Source organism: Trachinotus anak, unplaced genomic scaffold (genome assembly GCF_046630095.1).
Source record: "Trachinotus anak isolate AG129_WGS33_773 ecotype Australia unplaced genomic scaffold, CSIRO_AGI_Tana_v1 ptg000021l, whole genome shotgun sequence".
In the NCBI taxonomy this organism is placed as follows: domain Eukaryota; kingdom Metazoa; phylum Chordata; class Actinopteri; order Carangiformes; family Carangidae; genus Trachinotus; species Trachinotus anak.
Genome location: NW_027273872.1, coordinates 27448329 through 27466930, shown reverse-complemented (window position 1 = coordinate 27466930; position 18602 = coordinate 27448329). Strand labels below are relative to the sequence as shown.

General features: G+C 39.1%; 1 protein-coding gene across 4 annotated transcripts in view; it reads right to left on the bottom strand.

Moving 5' to 3' along the window:
- Positions 1 to 6581, bottom strand: part of LOC139606195 (uncharacterized) — a 254968-nt gene extending 248387 nt beyond the window's left edge. For 2 of the 4 annotated variants that reach the window (XR_011684566.1, XM_071458235.1), the window contains exons 1-3: positions 6074 to 6581; positions 5781 to 5876; positions 5252 to 5413 (exon numbers count right to left, since the gene is read on the bottom strand). Coding sequence is in view for 1 of the 4 variants with exons in the window: in XM_071458235.1 (XP_071314336.1) it covers positions 5252 to 5413; positions 5781 to 5876; positions 6074 to 6271 (456 nt within the window). In the remaining 3 variants the exon portion in view is untranslated. Of the gene's footprint in view, positions 1 to 1311; positions 1409 to 4698; positions 5414 to 5780; positions 5877 to 6073 lie in introns of those variants that run through there. The other 2 variants (XR_011684568.1, XR_011684567.1) reach the window with 2 other exon arrangements.
- Between the last annotated feature and the right edge of the window lie 12021 nt (positions 6582 to 18602).

The window sequence follows — 18602 nt, the reverse complement described above, 5'->3', positions numbered from 1 at the left end:
ATCTGGACATTCACCAAGCTATAATTTCAAATCTTTATTATTTGAATTGTCAGCTAAACCATTATTTGAATACTGCCTTTTATTGGATAATTTACAGTGTTTACCTCTGACAGATGAGAAATGAAACACCAGGAGAATTGAGTGGAGACACAGGATTACAATGCCCCTATCCATAGGAGGTGAGATGTCACTGATGGTTTGATGAGTATGTAAATGATGTGAATCATGCTGTGGCTTTCACAGTCACCAGATCTCAACTGAGTTGAACACCTATGGGGGATTTTGGAGTGACATGTTAGACAGTGTCTCCACCACCATCATCAAAACACCAAATTAGGGCATGTCTTTTGGAAGAATATTTTTCATCCCAGACAGTGCAGTGCAATGATTAGCACTGTGGCCTCCCAGCAAAAAGATGGATTCCCTGTAGGTACTAGTGAATGGTTGTTTGTCTCTATATGTCAGTCCTGTGAAAGACTGGCATCCTGTCCAGGGTGTTCCCCCGCCCTAGCCCAAATTCAGGATTGGCTCTAGCCCCCCGTGATCCCATACAGATAAGCGGTATAGATAATGAATGGATAGTGTTCATCCCTCCAGTAGAGTCCACAGACTTGGGGAACCAATACCAAGGAGCATTGAGGCTGTTCTGGCACCACATGGTGGCACAACACCTTACTAAGACACTTTCTGTCATTTTCTTTTTTTTTTGTTTTGTTTTGTTTTTTCTTTAATGTTTTACCTTCTGTATATGCCTATGTTCATGTTGGCAGCACTTATTGATGCAAACAAAATAGACTTGAATTTGAGAGAAAACAGAGAGAGAAGAAGTGAATTGAGGATGTTTGATTGGTTGAGTGGAAGCATGACATGAACAAAGTGGAGGAGAAGTGTGTGGGTGGGTGTTTGAGAAAGTGTACATTAATGTGTTTGGCAGCCAGTGGAGACCTATCAGGTTCTACTTGACCCACTGTGAGAGTGTGTGTGGAGAGAGTGGTGGCGGTGGTCATGGGGTATTTGGAAGTCAAATGGAGACAGTAGCACAAGTGTGTTGGATGAGGTAGATATTTTCATTTATCATGGAAAAAAAGTTTTACTTAAAATAATAGCAATACCTGATATTATACAGGATACTGAGTGTCACACAACCAATGAAACAAAAGACTGCATAAAGACTTGTTACTGAGCAAATAGATTTCTCAACTGAGAGAGAAAACCTCAGGCCCAGTCAGGACTCCTGGATCCTATAATAGTCACCAATGTTGTTTAGAGGCAACATTTAAACATCACATTTATCAACCACAACTGAGTCACCATGAGGAGTTTGTGGTGGATGGAAAGTGTACAAAGCACAAGATCATCACACCAGAGTCCAGGATTCACATCCACACCCCTGTCTGTGGTTAGGCAACTAAAACAAAAAAAAGAAAGATAGTGGTTTTGGTTAAAAGTAAATAAAGTCACTGCGAAACATCTTTACCTAACCTGAGGCAGATGAGTCTAAACCGAACCATAAAAACAGTTCATAATTATGATAGTATATATATATATATATATATATATATATATATATAGTATATATGCCTTGCCATCAAACCACTCAAGATACTTTACATTCCTTGTATTGATTACTCTCCAACTCCAGCCTGCACCACACAGGGCACCACATTGGTATCGATGGAGGGGAGTTTCACCAGCTAGTCTTGAAAGCTGTCACCCTGCCCTTTCCAAGACGGAAAGAGATTAAAGGATATTTACGAGGATCCTCTCAATATCCTAACACTGTGAAGAGGATACACTGAGAAGACCTGAAGCAGCATCATACGATTTGAAATTCCACTCCTCCCAAACAAAGAGTTAGAGGGTCACTTTGTGCTATAATGTCTCTTGAAGGCAGTTACTGGCCCTCAAATCCTATAAAGAAGCTGGTGGCTGTAAATTGACTGAGGCTTAAATGAGGATCACATTCACTTTTATGACGACTTGGCGTCCGGGTTCCATTGTTTTAAGGTGAAATTAAAACCACAGACAACTCAGCTTTCAAAGGATTTGATTTCATTGAGGCTCTCTGTCGGTGGGAGTAGCTCAGGGAGAAATCAGTCATTGCATCAGTCACGTATGGAGAGCAAAAGGACCTGAAAGGACGGAGCACTGGGAGGACAAATACATGGGCGTTAGCAAAAGAAGAATGAAGAGAAGAGCTAAAAAGGGGCGCACTTGGTGGACTTTGGAGAGTTCTTGACCTTGCGTCAGGGGTCAAGTTCCCTGCATTAACTCTAGCCAGAACATGGTAATGAGCAGTCACATAGTATAAGGGTTGTTGAGAAACTAGGCCACATGAGAGAGGTGGTGGTGGTGGTGGTGGGGGGGGGGGGGGGGGGGGGGGGGGGGGGTTGACAGGCCGTCCTCCCTCTCTCTGGGCCAAGGTGAGTCACACTGCAGTGAAATAAAAACTCCAGTTTGAGTTTGTGGAAAGCAAAGCAGGAGAATCAGACAGAATGGACAGCTGAAGCCCCTTATTGTTCTTCTCTCTGTCTCTTTCTCTCTGCAAACAACAGCCACTTTGTTGTATAAAATATGAGATGGGTGTTTGGAATGGCAGGACTTTTTTCTTCTCAAGCTGTCATGCCAGAGATTTTGAATTCATGACATGGACTCGCATAATGGGTTGCAGGGGACATGCAAAGTGAAAGAGAACAAAATAAAAAAAAAAGAAGAAAGACAGACAGAGAGGAAAAGTAAACTCATTTGCAAAGGGGACTACACTTGTAATTAAATTTCAAGCTAAAAGCCCTGTTCATCATGCACTCTCATTTGCATCCCTCTTAAATATGCATGAATTTATTTTGCATGAGCAGGCACAGTGTCTACACATGAAAGGTCACACATGATTTGTCAGGAAAAAGAAAGTAAAAAATAAAAGGCAATATTTAACAATTTGTTCTGATTGGAGCTATCAGAAAGGCTTGGCGATGTTTTTGAGTCACACATTTCCTCAAATTCAACCTTCCATTGTAATTCCAAACTAATGCATTGAGCTCATTTTCTTTGGGCTACATGCACTCTTCATATGCTATTGGTGCATTGTGTGGAATAACATCAGGATCAGGGAGCGTGTGACTGTCAACCTGAGAGATTAGAGCAGGATCAAACAATGAAAACATCAAACCATGCCCTGCTAAGGTCAAATTGATCTGTCTTGCAATATGTATTAATTTGTTGCCATGACACTCACTCCCCAGCTCTGTGCTGTGTAATTTCTGGCTCAATCTAATTTCGCACTTGATCCAATATGTCTTTATAAGAATCTAATGAGCTCCAATTGATTTCTGTAGTGGAAGGTTATCAGAGAACATGTATTAAAAGATGTAAAAAAAAAAAAAAAAGAACAAGGAAGAATATTGTAGGTTTTAGTGTCTGTAGAAGTTGAGGAGTCGCTGAGAGAGCTCATTGTAACTATAGGTAAAGAAAATAGACAAAGCACAAGAGGATGATGAAAACATCTTCACCACTTTGACATACATGATGTACAGAAACAGAGCAGGCCACCAACAGTAAAGCACTTGTTAAGTGTTGCACTCAATATCTCATAATGACAGAGTGAAAAGAGATTTTTTTTTTCATTTAAATTACACTGTAAACCCGAATAAGTTAGCAGTACTCAAAAAAAGTGAGGTAATCAGTTGCCACAATTTTTTTGAGTTCATAAACTCAAACATTTGAGTATATCAGAGCTTATATATTTGGAGTTTATGGTAAATGTAATTTTAAATTATAATAAAATTAAATTTACTGATTAAGCCAACTCAAATATTTTCAGGTTCTGCTACTCAGAATATTTATTTATCTTTCTCATTGCAATAAGTGAAGTGAACTTAATAATTTCAAGCATGAAAACTCAGGATTTTTATGTTTCATGAACTTAACATTTATTAGTTTTTTCAATAAATCTTTTGATTACTCATAACTCAAAAACATAGACTTGCACAAATCAAAATCATTTACATCCAAACGTAAAATATTTGTGGCAACTGATTGCCTTAAACATAATAAGTACACTTGACTTAAAAGTCAAACAAAAGAAACCCACATCAAATTAAAAGTTTTTTTTTCTATTCAGATGTTTAGTATAAACTTTTCTTGCCCAGTCTCTTAGCAAAAAAAATAAAATTAAAAAACAAACAAATAAATAAATGCATAAATAAAAAAATATCAAGTCTACTTCTGGCCTTTTTGTGTATACTTTAAGATGAACCATGTAATAGTAGAAAATATTCAAACTCAGAAAAGCTAAAATCACATTAAGAAAATATCTTTATGTCACAAATAGCTTATAAACTGTTACTTGTCACCTTCTGGTTGTAAACTTGCAGTGCAGCAATGTATAAACAAATTGATTATGAATGCTTCACAACTAGAACTGCTAAAATTTCAAAACTACATTTACATGTACAAAGGCAGTGTGTAGCCTTCATTTGGCTATCTGGTTCAAATCTAGCAACTTCAGGGTGCACTGTATAGCTTTAGTAAGTAAGTAAGTTTAGTAAGTAGTAAGTAATAAGTAAGTAAGTAGTAAGTAATTCAAACTTGAAAATCCGAATTAACAATATTAATAAGACAATAAAAACTACTTATTTGATCCATTTCCATAACAGAATAAACATCCCATCCTCAGAAGAAAATAAAGTCCCTATAACACTGTTTCCAACCAGAAAGGTGGCTACTTTACTTAAGTAAAGCAGCCTGAAACTGAGTTTATTTAGTTATGAAAATGTGTCAATGAAGAAATTTCTTTTCTGATAAAAAAAATTATTTCCCAAAACTATATAGTACACCTTTTAAAAACAAAATGCCATAGTGTATAAACACTTAATTCAACCCTGCATTTCAGTTAAACAACAATAAAATTTACATTAACCAGTACAAAGACAGTGTGTACTTTGTGCCATTTGGCTAAAAACAAGTTGAGTAGAGCAGCAACTTTAACATCTACAGTTGAACAGTAGTCAACATGGACCTGACATGACATATTATCATTGTGGACTGTGCTCTAACAGAGTGAGCCATCAGAATCCACCACTCCTTATTGGATCTTGATTTACACATACAACATCAGGTCATTTTTAAGAGTCTGCAGCTTGGGTGACAGTTTAGAGTCATCAAGACCAAGTAAGATTTTCTGTGTGAACTCAAAAGTGTTTGTCAGACCCTTGGGATAACTGAGATGTAGTGCATAGATCAGGCCGAACATTACCAGGAAGGCATCAGCAAGCCTGGGGAGGCTGACAACCACATCACCCTCCAGGACAACAGAGACTCTCACTGGGTGGTAGTGAACTGGGCTTGTTGCATCATCGCTGACGGTTGTAAGGAGGAGCACTGATGCATCCCCCAGGTCTGGCTCATCCATATCATCCTAAAAAATGAAATGGAGCTCATATAATCACATTTACTGAAACTATGGCTGTGGCAATTTCGATTACAGTTGGATGTCATAAATAACAAGAAATACACAAGTTCTCTCATTGCTGAGAAAGTGAGATGATTTTTATGTGTTCCACTGTTAGGCTAATGACGGCTACTTGATTTTCTTTGCAGTTGATTTTTTTTTGATGCCGTAAAGGGCCCAAAATGACACTTCACACTTATGAAGATCTTGCCAGAGGTTTTAAGTTGAAATACTGGTACATATACAGGAATTCTAGTGTGTTGGAAATGAAATGAAAATATGAATTGGTTAATTTACAGTACAATAGGCCTGATATCTCTTTACTTGGACTTACCACACATGTTCTGAAAAATCCAGAGACTTCCTCACGTAGATACACAGGAAGGGCATGGAGAACAGTGGTATGCCTTGTGTGGACATCATGTAATTCCTAAGAAGATTAAAATAGTGTTGTGACAAGTTTACAATTCAAACCAAATGCTAAACAGTCCCGACTAATTATTAGTTAATTAATTTCCAATATCTGCACATAAATCCACTAATAATCTGCTGACTCATCTGGTGCAATTGTGGAATTTAAAAGCTTATTTGAAGCATTAAACTCCCAACATTACACTAAGACTCTACCTGTGAAATGTACTGTATAATCACCTGTGTATCATGGACTTTGAAAATGTCTGCCAAAGCATCTGCCGTCTTTCCAGTTTTGGAGGCTTTCTGCCTAAATAAGGCCATCAAACGAGGAGTGTGGCGATCAAGCTCCGCGTAGAAAGTGTTAGGTAGGTTCTGGTTAGTTATCCGTTGGAACTCTGCATACACCTGCATTGGAGGAAAGGACAGTAACAGCAATTATTTATTACAGTCTACAGTGTTTAAATAAATATGTTCTAGTTGTAAAAGAAGCTGAACACAACTTACAGTGCCAAGTCATATTTGTCGCAGCAACCTGAAAACACATAAAAAAAAATATTTTACAGGACACCTGTCATGAAATTTAAACCTGCATCAGAAGTATCAAAAACTGCAGTCATATTCTTCATTAGAGTACAACAATACACCAACACTGAATAAAACAAAGTAGATGTTTAAGATGCCTGATAGACTATTCAAAACATTTTACTACACAAATAAGTCAAAGGTAGGTGAAGTTAGGCTGGTATTTTTGCCTTTATTGGATAGGACAGTGAAGATTGACAGGAAGCAAGTGGAGGAGAGCAGGGGAATGACACAGCAAGGGTCGACTCAGTGACCAGCTGCACGGCATATGCACCAAAGTGGGACGCCCTAACCGCTAGGCTATCAGTGTACCCGTTTATAAACGTATTTAATAACGTGTGTGTGATAATTTATTCAAATCTATCTGATGCAATTGATTTAATTCTTAATTTGTTCTTGATTTTATTTATTTATTTGTTCTTTCAAAATAAGACATAAAGACATGTTTAATCCATGTAGTTTTAAGTAAGGCTGAGTTAATAATTTTAAATAGCAGTTACATAAAAATGCAAAAAGTTCATATTAATCAAAAATTACAAGTTTGATAAACTCAAAAATAAGCAAATAGCTACGGCCACTCAAGTTTTTTAAGTAAGAACAACTTCTAAGATGATTTTGAGTTTACACTACTCATTCCAATTAATTATTTTGAGCATTCGGGTTTACAGTGTAGTTGCAAATTTATTTAAAAGGAACCACTCAAGGACATTCAAGAAGTCCCGCCTGTGTTATCTTGGCTGTGTGCTTTCAGTCATTGTCCTATTGGAACGTGAACCTTTGGCCCAGTATGAGGTCCTGAGCTCTCTGGACCAGGGTTTCATTAAGAATATAGTAATATAGTCTCTCTGTTCCTGCCCATGAAAAAACACCCCCACAGCATGATGCTGCCACTACTATGCTTCACTGTTAGTATTGGACAGGTGATGAGCGATGCCTTTGTTTCCTCCAGACATGAGGCTTAGAATTGAGACCAAACAGTTCAGTCTTGGTTTTATCAAACCAGATAATATTGGTTCTTACAGTTTGAGAGTTCTTTAGGTGTTTTTAAGCAAACTCCAAGCTGCTTTCATGTGGGTTTCATTGAAGAGAGGCTTGGTCTGGACACTGCCATAACGTCCAGATTGTTGGAGTGCTGTAGTGATGGTTGTCCTTCTGGAAGTTTCTTCCATCTCCACTCAGCCAGAGTAACCACTGGGTTCTTGGTCATCTCTCTTACCAAGGCCCTTCTTCCCTGATTACACAGGACTGCACTTACATAGTGCTTTTCTTGTCTTCGAGTCTAGTCAAAGTGTTTCACATTCACCCATTCAGTAACACATGCATCACACCCATATCCTGAGGTGAGTTGGGGTTCTGTAACTTGCCCATGGAGACTTCGCACACAAGGATTGGAGGATCAAATCACAGACCTTCTGAATAGAGCACAACCTGCTCTACTGCCTCCCCAGGAAGAGTCCTAGATAGAGGCTTCAATAACTCAAGAATTTTGTTTAAGGTAACACTCTCCACAGACTTTTTCTCTGCTTACCAATTTTGCTCCATGCACGGCCTCCAATCACACTTCAGTTACTAAAAAAACCATCCACTATACTGACAGTCATCAATACCTGCTTAACCATAAGCTCCTTACCTACATGTGCAAAACATGTAATGGTTCAACCTTTATTGACCCTGAGTTACTGAGTACTTATTGCCCTATCTCTAAATTACAATTTATCTCAAAAGGATTTCCATCCAGATTTTATTACACATGAATAAATATGGCATATCTGAGGATTTCCTGTTAGACGGTTCCACAGCACAGGCACAGCAGTTACCAAGGTTGCTATAACCTCCTCATGGAAGATGGCTGTGGGTATTGTTCAGTCCTAGTCCTCTTAGATCTTAGTGCAGCATTTGACTGTAGACTATAACATTCTCTTAATTCACATTGAAAGTTGCAATGGTTAAATCTTGCTTTCTTCAATTTGAATTTTCAATTTCACCACCTACAGCTGGTAGAGAATGCAGCTTCTTACTGGGTCCATCAATTATGAACATATTACTCCCATTTCACCTGCAGTCCACTTGCTCCGAGTAATTAACATATCAACCCTAAATGTCCTTGCTCCAACTTATATTTGTGACTTTTGAACCCATATGTACATGGTCATAACCTAAGCTCCTTACTGGTCATACCTGCAACAAGTAAGCAGAGTTGACTGTGCCAGTCAGGGCCCTAAGGCCATGGAAGACATTTACAGAAGATGTCCGACCTCCTGGTGTCTGCTATGCTTATTTTTATACAAGCACTTTTATACTGTACATTCAATGCTTATGATATTGTAGTATCTGAAGTTCTACATGTTATGTGAATTTATGGGTTTGGTATGTTTAGCTAGGGATCCCCTAGGTAAAAAGATTTAAGGGCCTTAGCTATAGGTTCTAGGTCAAAAAGGTCTAGGTGTCATTGGGAGATGGATGACCCCCTCATCTTATGTAATGAAGCCCTTTTTTATTTACAACCAACCTATATAGGAGGAAAGTTAGAGCTGTTATTCAGAGGAGATTCATATTGGCTTCAACTCCTCTCTCAGGCAGTCCATGGTGCTTGATGTGATGCTGGACTTCTTTGTTATAAACCTCTTTATATAGGGGGCGCCTTGGTGGCTCACCTGGTAGAGCGCATACCATTAAGGCAGCGACCCTGGGTTCGAATCCAACCCACGGCCCTTTGCTGCATGTCATCCCCTCTCTCTCCCTGACTTTCCCATCACTCTCTCACTGAACTATCCAATAAAGGCCAAAAAAATAACTTTAAATAAATAAACCTCTTTATATACAAGCAAGACAGTGTCAGCGGAGTTTTCTTCATCATCTTCACATCATCACTGTTTAATAAACAACAATATATTTTAGTCTGCATTGTAACTCTATGATTTTAGTGATGCTTTCTTACAATGCTACTTTGGTTCTTCAGAGAATGTGCGGCACCTTGTAACCTTGTTAAAAGTGTACTACATAAATAATAATTTGTTTTGTTTAAATACAGACTATTGCAAGCCCTTTTCTTGAATAGGAAACCATAGAAAGCCAAAGGTAGAATCTCATGGGCTGCCAGACATTGAATGAATAGCATTCCATTGTGAAGCCTATGTTTTGCTAAATCACCAAAGAAAAATGTTTTGTGTTCACTAAATGGTCTGCTCTCTTTCTATTAGCATCACATTTATGCCCGACCAGAGCACTTTGAGGATGAGAGCATTCGACATGACAGCATTCCACTGCATATTTAACACTGTGGGACCAATGGACGGAAGATCGTACTCTGTAAATAAGTAAAAAAACAAAGAGGATGAGAGTGTGTGTGTCTGTGTGTGAGCCTGGGTGGGGGGTAATACATAAGAGAGAGAGAGAGAGTTAGAGAGATTATCCATGACTAAAAGTGTAACAAAGAGTCTCTGTTCCAAGTTGCATAATTCAAAAGCCATCCTCATCCTGTTGTGTTGTGTTCTTCTTCATTCCGGGCCAGGTCCAGAGACACTTTGCTGAGTTCTGCTGAGTTCTAAGACAAGATGGTACAGAGAGAGGGGCAGAGGAAAAGAGAGAGTAAGAGAGAAGGAGGGAGCGTTTGGCTCCGGTTTGCCCAGCTCTTGTCGGAGCAAATCACAGTTCCATGTTTACGGCGCAGCAACCTTTTTTTTTTTTTTTGTTCTCTCTCTTTCCCAGAACACACTTTGCATTTTAATGAGGGCCTGGCCTGCATACTAAGTGCACATTAAGTCAGCTCTGTGGGGGTGAGCACAATGATACATCACAGTCAAAGTGAAGCAGCACTCTTCAAATTTTAAAATGAACAAAAGCTGAAGATTTTCTGTCCCGGGTGCCGGGGGGGTGAGGGGAGGGATTGAGTCGGGGCTGTTAGTAGATGTTGTGATAATTTAAAGAGGTTATTTGGTTGTACTGGAGAGTTTTGGGGAGGCAGAAAGCGCAGATGAAAGCTGGTGGGGGGGGGGGTCTGTTTTAAAGGGATAACAGCAGGGGCGGGGACGAGGAGAAGAGTTGTGATGTGAGGATGTCAGGGCTTCCTGAATAGTTTATTGTGAATGTGATTACAGCTGAAGTGGTTGGCAGAAAATGTTGGTGATGAGTAGGAGATGAAGCATGAGGCAAATGCACTTACACACTAGCACACACACAAACACAATCCAAAACAGTTCATATTGTTCCAACAAAGAATTAATATGTCATATGAACTGTTTCCCAGATTCCATCCTGATTACATACAGTGTGTAATGCTTACTAACGGCCAAAAAGTGTATACTGTTTATCTACTTATACAAAAAAAATGCACTTTACAATCTTGTATTAAGAGGAAATGATACAATACATGCCGTGACAGACTTAAATCAACTGAAACTTGGAAATGTCACTGTCAATTACACTTCAAACCGAAGATGCAAAACAATTTGCTGTTTTCCTCCATCTGTCTGTCGTTTATTTTGATTGTTAGAAGCCCCTCAATTTCCTGTGTGCAATGAATTGTTGGGCAATAATGAACATTAATTAAAGATTAAACATTAATTGATTAATTAAACATTAAAAAAAGAATTTTCATAGTGAGGATAATATCATTTTGTACTCTGTGTACTGTGACACTTATAAACCTTAGACCAAGATAACAACATAACAGACAGAATATCACTTGTTTTGAAGACCCAGCATTTGATCATTACATAACTTAAAATGGTAAAATTCCATCTGACCTTGACACCAAGCCTCAATGCGATGGCCATATCCACAGCCACACAATCTAAATAAAATATGGTATAATGGCACATACTCTCCCACAGCTTTACCACAGTCTTTGTTAGTTTTCTCTGCAGTCACTTTAAGTTACATTCATGGTTTGTTTTGTTAACAATGTTGTTTACTGTTACATTTTGACACATTTGTATGTTAAATGAGGCACGCACATTTGACATGCATTGTTCTGTCATTATCAGTTTGGATAATTTGAATTAATTAATTTCACTTTGTTCTTGTTCCAGTGTCTCGTATTCTTGGTATTAAGTTTTAGTTATTGTCTGTGTTTTTCCCCTTTTTGTTTCTAATGGGCTGATCAGCCAGTATATGTTTCCCTTTTGCTCCATTCTGTTAGGTCAGTTAGTTGAGTCATGGTTCTGTTTTGTTGGCAGTATTTTTTTCTTTTTGAGGTTTCTGTTTGGTTTAAACAGCCCAGTTATTAACTATAATTACATATTTTCATTCAGGGACAATAGGAGGCCCGGGAGACATTTTGGGGGGGGGGGGGCACTTTAGAGCACTTCAACACCAGTTCCAGCTCCTATCAGTGGACATGCAGGCTGAGCCCCTGTCAGTTCAGCCTGAACCACCATATTGTGAGCCCCTGGAGCTTGATTCCCCTACCCAAGCCAGTTCCATCAACAAGTCAATTAATATCTCATTAGGTCAGTCTCATGGAGGAGGATGACATTGAACACTTCTTGATTACCTTGAACACACAAAATGATAGGGTTTTTCACACATGGATGTTCATGACTCTGTTGATTATGATAAAGTCAAGGCAGCTATTTTCAGAAATTTGATATCAATTCTGAGACATAAATGCAGAGGACTCTATGCTCTATTGAAGGAGTTGTATAGGAAGTGGATGCATCCCAAAGGTAAAACAGCTCAGGATATTGGTGAAACCATAATCCTTGAGCAATATTTAAGAATGTTGTCTCCAGAGTTGCAGGTCTGGATAAAAGAGCACAATCCACATTAAGCTGCTGAGGCTGCTAAACTGGCAGATGTGTTTGTGTGTAAAAAAGGCAGTCACAAACCAAGCGTTCATCACCAACCAGGGGCAGCCACAAGTGTGAGTAAGCCTCCCATGGGCCAGTTGGTTAATGTGTCCTCAAACCCCTTGCCAAATCACTTTTTGGCTATGTCTGTGGAATGGAAGGCCACACAAAACCAATTTGCCCCACGAACTTGGCAAAAACAATCCAAATGTGTTGTGTGCCCCAGAGGTGTAATGAACCTGAAGTGAAATTTGACTGTGTGCCAAAGTGACTTCAATTGAGAGCAATGATAAAACATTAAAGGACTTGATTCAGGTAGTGACCAGACTTTTGTGCACAAACATTTTGCTCCATCAAATAATATCAACACTGGGGAAATAGTTCCAGTTACTGTGTACATGGAGATGAAAAAGGCCTATCCAACCACAGACATATGTACATCAAAATAAAAGGGCAGACTCGCCTTCTAAATGTTAGTGTTGTAGATAATCTGTCGTTTCCAGCTTTACTTGACTGAGATCTGCCTGTGTTGTTTGACCTGTTGAATTCCAACCACACATGTATTGTTTCAGTGACCAGAGCTCAAGCTATGAAGTCAGAGGAGCCTTCCAGTCCCTCAGTGAACTATCTTTCTATGATACAAGCCTGAAGACAGCACCCGGGAAGTCACGTAAGCCGACAGCAAGACAACTTTCATCACACTGTTGTGAAACCATCCTTCAGCACTGAGCCTGAATTGCCACTGGATTTTAGAATCCCTGTTAGTGTAACTGAAATGCAACATGATGACCCAACTTTAGTACCTCTTTCTCAGAGAGCTAAGGAGCAGAAGCAAGGAACTGATGTCTGCAACAGGGAGGATTTCTCTCTGAAAGGTGGTATCCAGTAGCAGAGGGCAGGGTTACCGTTGGTTGTTCCTATAGCGCTCTGGGAAATTGTGCTGACCTTGGGGCACTTGGAGGTGTTTACAGGCTGTGTCAAGGACAGGCTGAAAACATTTTTGACACATAAACTAGTGAGTTTTTTACAGAGCTGTCACATCCTTGTTTGTTGAAAGCTCAGTTACTGTGTCTCTTAGGGCCTGGAAGTAGATATCATCTTGGCACACAGTGTGTGTTGCTTTACCAAATGGCTCTAGTACTTTCACCATTGCCTCCATCACAGTCCACTGATGGTGTGTGACAGAACCACTGATGTCTATGTGTGCAGCCATCGCAATGAGTGCCAGAAATAGGATGACAGTGCCCCTGTCCATAGGGGCATGAGGGGTCACCTAATGGTTTGATGAATGTGAAAATGGTGTGAATCATATGCTGTAGCCTTCACAGTCTCCAGATCTCAACCCAGTTGAACAATTATGGGAGATTTTGGAGCGACATGTTAGACAGCTCTCTCCATCACCATCATCAAAGCACCACATGAGGGAAGATCTTTTGGAAGAATGGTGTTCATCCCTCCAGTAGAGTTCAGAGACGCAGAGGATCAATGCTAAGGAGCACTGAAGCTGTTCTGGTGGCACATGGATGTTCAACACCTCAATAAGACACATTAAAATGTTTTTTACATTAATTTGTCACATATCTGTACATCAATGTATTCCACCTAGTTGGCATATCATGCATCAAAATATGCACAGCGATGGCACTCACCCCACCATGGCACTCTTTTATAACAACTGTAACAGTCAACAGCAAGAAGTGAGCCAATCATGCTCACATCACTGCTGATCAGATTTGCAGCTGAAATACCCAAGACTCCTGCAGAGTCATTTGACCCAGGAGTGAATGCTGATTGTACATTTTCAAACTGATGCCAAAAGCCAGGTGTTCGGGGGTCTTAGCAGATTTGTTGTCCAAGGGGCTATACCTGTCTCCATGTCAGAAGAAATCTGCAATACATCTTTTTGAATCTTTGATTGACGCACAAGCACAATTATGGCATGCACTGTATCACTCAACTGATATTGCTGTTTTCTGTCTGCATTTTTTAAAGTGGCTAAAACATGTTTTTGCATATGTCCCCATCCACAGCAGCACATCACTCAGCTTCTGTGCCAGTGCTCCCGCTGATTCTCTAAACTGGGAGCGCACTGATATGAGTCTACTGCAGGTAATACACTTGACTAAATCTATGTCAAATAACCAAAACTATCACAAACATCAGGAAGCCAGTTTGTCTATGTGTTGCTTCTTTTTCTTAGATGGTGAGCTTTCATGGCGAGCAGGTTGGCTACTATTTGGTAGGTTGGTGGTTTGATTCCCTGCTCCTTCAGTCCTTGGGCAAGAAACCCCAAATGTCCCCTGATGTACTGTACCAGTTAAAATTTTGAACAAGTTACTTCTTTTCTGCTGAGTAGCTGTCCTCAGAGTCCATCTCAAATTCAAAGAGTCCGTTTCATCATGGCTGGCTGACTTTGCCATTAGAAATAATAAAATATTTTTGGTTCATTATGAAACTGTGATGGGGCTAATTAGACCGTTGCAGAGTAGGCAGTCCTTCAATGTGGCCAGGACGCATTTGAGTTTACACTGCTAAATGAATGACCACCTCTGAGTGATCAGATTCCAAATGCATCCTCAGTGCGTCCTGGGTCCACTTGTGATCGGATCACTCAGGACAAATGTTAATGCCAGGTCTGAACAGGGTCTTTGCTATCCAGGACATCAGCTTAGCATCATGAGATAGCCTACCTAGGGCAAAAAACAAATTGTGTAATGCAATGCTGATAGGATTAGTCACGGTAATATTATTACTGTTTCAGAAGTTACAGTACATCGCATTACAGTGCTTGTTACAGGGTGACGTGTTGCTGCTCAACACTGTTTGAGTGGTCAGTAAGAAAGTCAACAAGCAGTCCATTTACATTTACCCTCTCCAAACAACATAAAGGGAATCTGCGTAACTTTGTAATGGTCCAGGTGGAAGCAAATGGTGGAATTATGAGGGTTAGCTTCAACAGTGGTTTAGGAATGGATAAGTGTTTTACATTTACATTTAGTCATTTAGCAGATGCTTTTATCCAAAGTGACTTACAGAAAGGGGAACAATCAAGGTTAAGGGGAACAATCAAGGTTAAAGGGGAACAATCAAGGTTAAGGGGAACAATCAAGGTTAAAGGGGAACAATCAAGGTTAAGTTAAGTGATCATAGAGAGTAGTTAGCTCGCATACAAACAGTGACTGATTTCATCAGAATTAAACAATGTTAAAACAGTATTTTAGCTGCACTGTGAGATGTAGTCACAGAGCTACAGTAAATGTAGTTTATTCAGGGAATGACAGTGGAGAGCCACGGGGCAGCAGGAAAGCTATATGGTTGGAGGGGTTCAATTCTACTCTCTTCAAACACAAACATAATATATGTTCCCTGAAAATGCCAGGGTTATTATGAAAGAGGATATTATATGACATATGACATTTTTTTATATATATTTATCCAGTTTAACAAATCCTCAAAGCTCAGTATTATCTCTCAATAAATTCCAGCCCTGATCTGATCTTTTAATGTAGATGCCTGATGCAACCAGTAGATTACCCATTATGAAATATTTTCAGAGCTGGCTACTGGCACAGCACTCTAATGTTCCATGGTGCACAACGGTGCAGCAAAATAAATAAATGATTATACAGTACTTGCAGATTGCAAAGGCAAAAGCATGATGCATGATTTCAATGGACTATATTCATTTGTGTTCCTGCCTGCTCAGACAACTCCCTGGCAGGAGCACACATTTAAACCTCTGCTAAATTGTTACACACAGCTGGCACAGTGTGTAGGTACCACCTCCATTAATTATTTAAACCCTCTGACACAGCACAGGGATTTAACAAAAACTGGCCTTGCTACTTTCAGTGAGATGTTCTAAAAGATACCAAATTAATATAATGAGTTCATCGGCCAACCTTTTTTTATTCAAGGAAGCAAGCCTCCAAATTCCATTTAGAGAGTTAAGTGGCCTGACAATTGTTTTACTCACTGACTATTATAAAGCGGCTAAGGATGAACTTAAAAACACTAAAATATAAAAAAACAAAACACTAGAATAGATATCACTTTTTTTTTCTATTTTTCTATGTTTTCCTTTCTACTCTTTTCTCCCTCCTGCCCTGCAAGCACATTCAGCATTTAGCAGGTCCTGCACTATAGGCTCTGTTATTGTTTAGAGATGCATTAAGGAAATTAATAGGATACTATTTGCAACATTGTAGCTTTTTCCTGTCTGCAATTAGAGGAGAAGATGAGGTGTGAAAAAATAAACAAAACACAACAAGAGTATTGTTAAATTTTCTGCCCTGCTTCTTATCTGTCCAGACCACATTATCTGTCCATATCCAGATGATAGATTATGCACATTCATATTAGTTATTGCCCTATTGTACAGTGTAGGGTAACTCATTCTAACCCTGACAGGACAATTCATTCATTCATTCATTCATTCATTCAATCTTTATTTGCACAAAAATAATTAACGAGAAAACAAACAACAGTAGTGCTGTTAAGTGGAGGGGTTCGTGATCATGGTTTTAAATTGGCCAATAGGTACGGTAGTGTTTAGTTTTAATCTGTGTTGTAAAAGGTTCCATGGGCACCACAAAAACAGGCAGTTTTCCCAAAATTAGTGTTTGCATGCAGCACATTGATCATCAGCCAATCAAAACTGATGACTATGGGAGCAGTTTTAGAGGAAAGTGATGCATTGTGTGAAAAGGTCGGGTAGGCGTCTCTAACAGTGAAAACGTTACACATTAGTTTCTATTTATTTTTAAAGCCCTAAATGGCAATTTTGTAATGTCTCACTGTTAGAGACGCCTACCCAACCTTTTCACACAAGATGCATTAATGGGTAGAATAACTGTCAGCAGTGATAAATCTTAAGCACAACCACTGAACTAAATAAAACCAGTCATAACAACAGTTACATGTTTATTTTGTTGGTCCTAAATGATGAAAAGTCAGAATTTCAGGGAGAGAACAACAGGATTTTAGACAACTTAAAAAAGAAAAGGGGTGAAATACACCCAAGAGGTGTTCAGCACTCAGTGTTTTTCTAGTGTTATTTTTGTTTATTCATGATTTATGATTTATACTTGTTGAATATCAGACATTTCCTTTCTATACTTATAACTTGAAATTACTTATTATTGGCAAACATGAAAAAAAAAGGAGAAACATCTGCACTGGAGGGATTTAAATCTTTTAGATCCCACTTACAGTAAGGAAATGCACTAAAAATTGACTTATTCTATTAGAAACCTTTCAGAATCAGCCAGTGCATTAAAATTTGACAGAAGGAGGCAGATTTTTTTTTCCGTTAGTACAAATAGAAAGACAGTTAAGAAAACATCTTTAATAGAGATTTTTTCCCCCTCAAAACCATTAATAAAAAAAAAAAAAAAAAAAAAAAAAGAAAACACATGAGATAACTCAGTTCTTAGTTTGGTGTGGCATGAGTGTTGGCAAATGCCAGGTCTGCTCAGACTCAAGCGAAAGCCTTCACAAAGCTCTGGGAATCAAACCGACACCGATTTGTCCCGTCACCTACTGGGAGTCAAACCGTGGCTGAAAATATCAACTGTTTCCCGCGGCTGTGACATTTCTCATCACCCTGACACAGGAACACATTAAAGCTAAACAGTTCAGCACACTGTTAAACATTCTGGTTTAATGTTTCAGGATGACTTGGGGCTGTATGAAATGCAGTTCACCAGTTCTTGTGGTCCAGTTGTGATATAATGAAGGTTCAATGAAGCTTTCTGGTGTGGGGTGTTTCTCTTCAAGGGGAGACTGAGGCTGTTTTACTGCCGGGGTCGATGTCAAAGTGTCTTTAACAGCCACTGTGGGTGTTTTAACATGATGAAGCTCCCTGGTCACAATCAGCTGTCTTCAGGTGTTCAGCAGCCGACGAGATCTTGCCACGATCTCAACCAGCCACATTGTCCCTATCATACTTTTAAATCTGTTCTCCTCCCCCTTGCTGTCAGATGTCAGCTGTCAGTTGCGTTTTGCCGCACCCTGCTCCACACCATCCACCTCGGTCTTCAGTGCACCCGAACCAGTAACCAGACCTCTGGAGGTCATAAAACAGATATTGGCAAAATGGAAGAGAAGATATTTATCGGCATCTAAGAATAAAAAATTCACTTTTTCTGAGATCTCTTTGCTGGATAAGCCCAAAATTACTCTTTATTTACACATTATGATGTATTTTATGACTTGTTGAATTTTATGTATTTTGTTTAGTTAAAAAAAACCCAGCACAAACAAATAAAACACGTAATATTATTTGTCTTTGTTAGTTTTTTTTTTCTCCTGTTTTTTGAATGTTATTTTCAGTCATCAGGTTGTGTTGTTTTCACGTTAAGTTGAAGGCC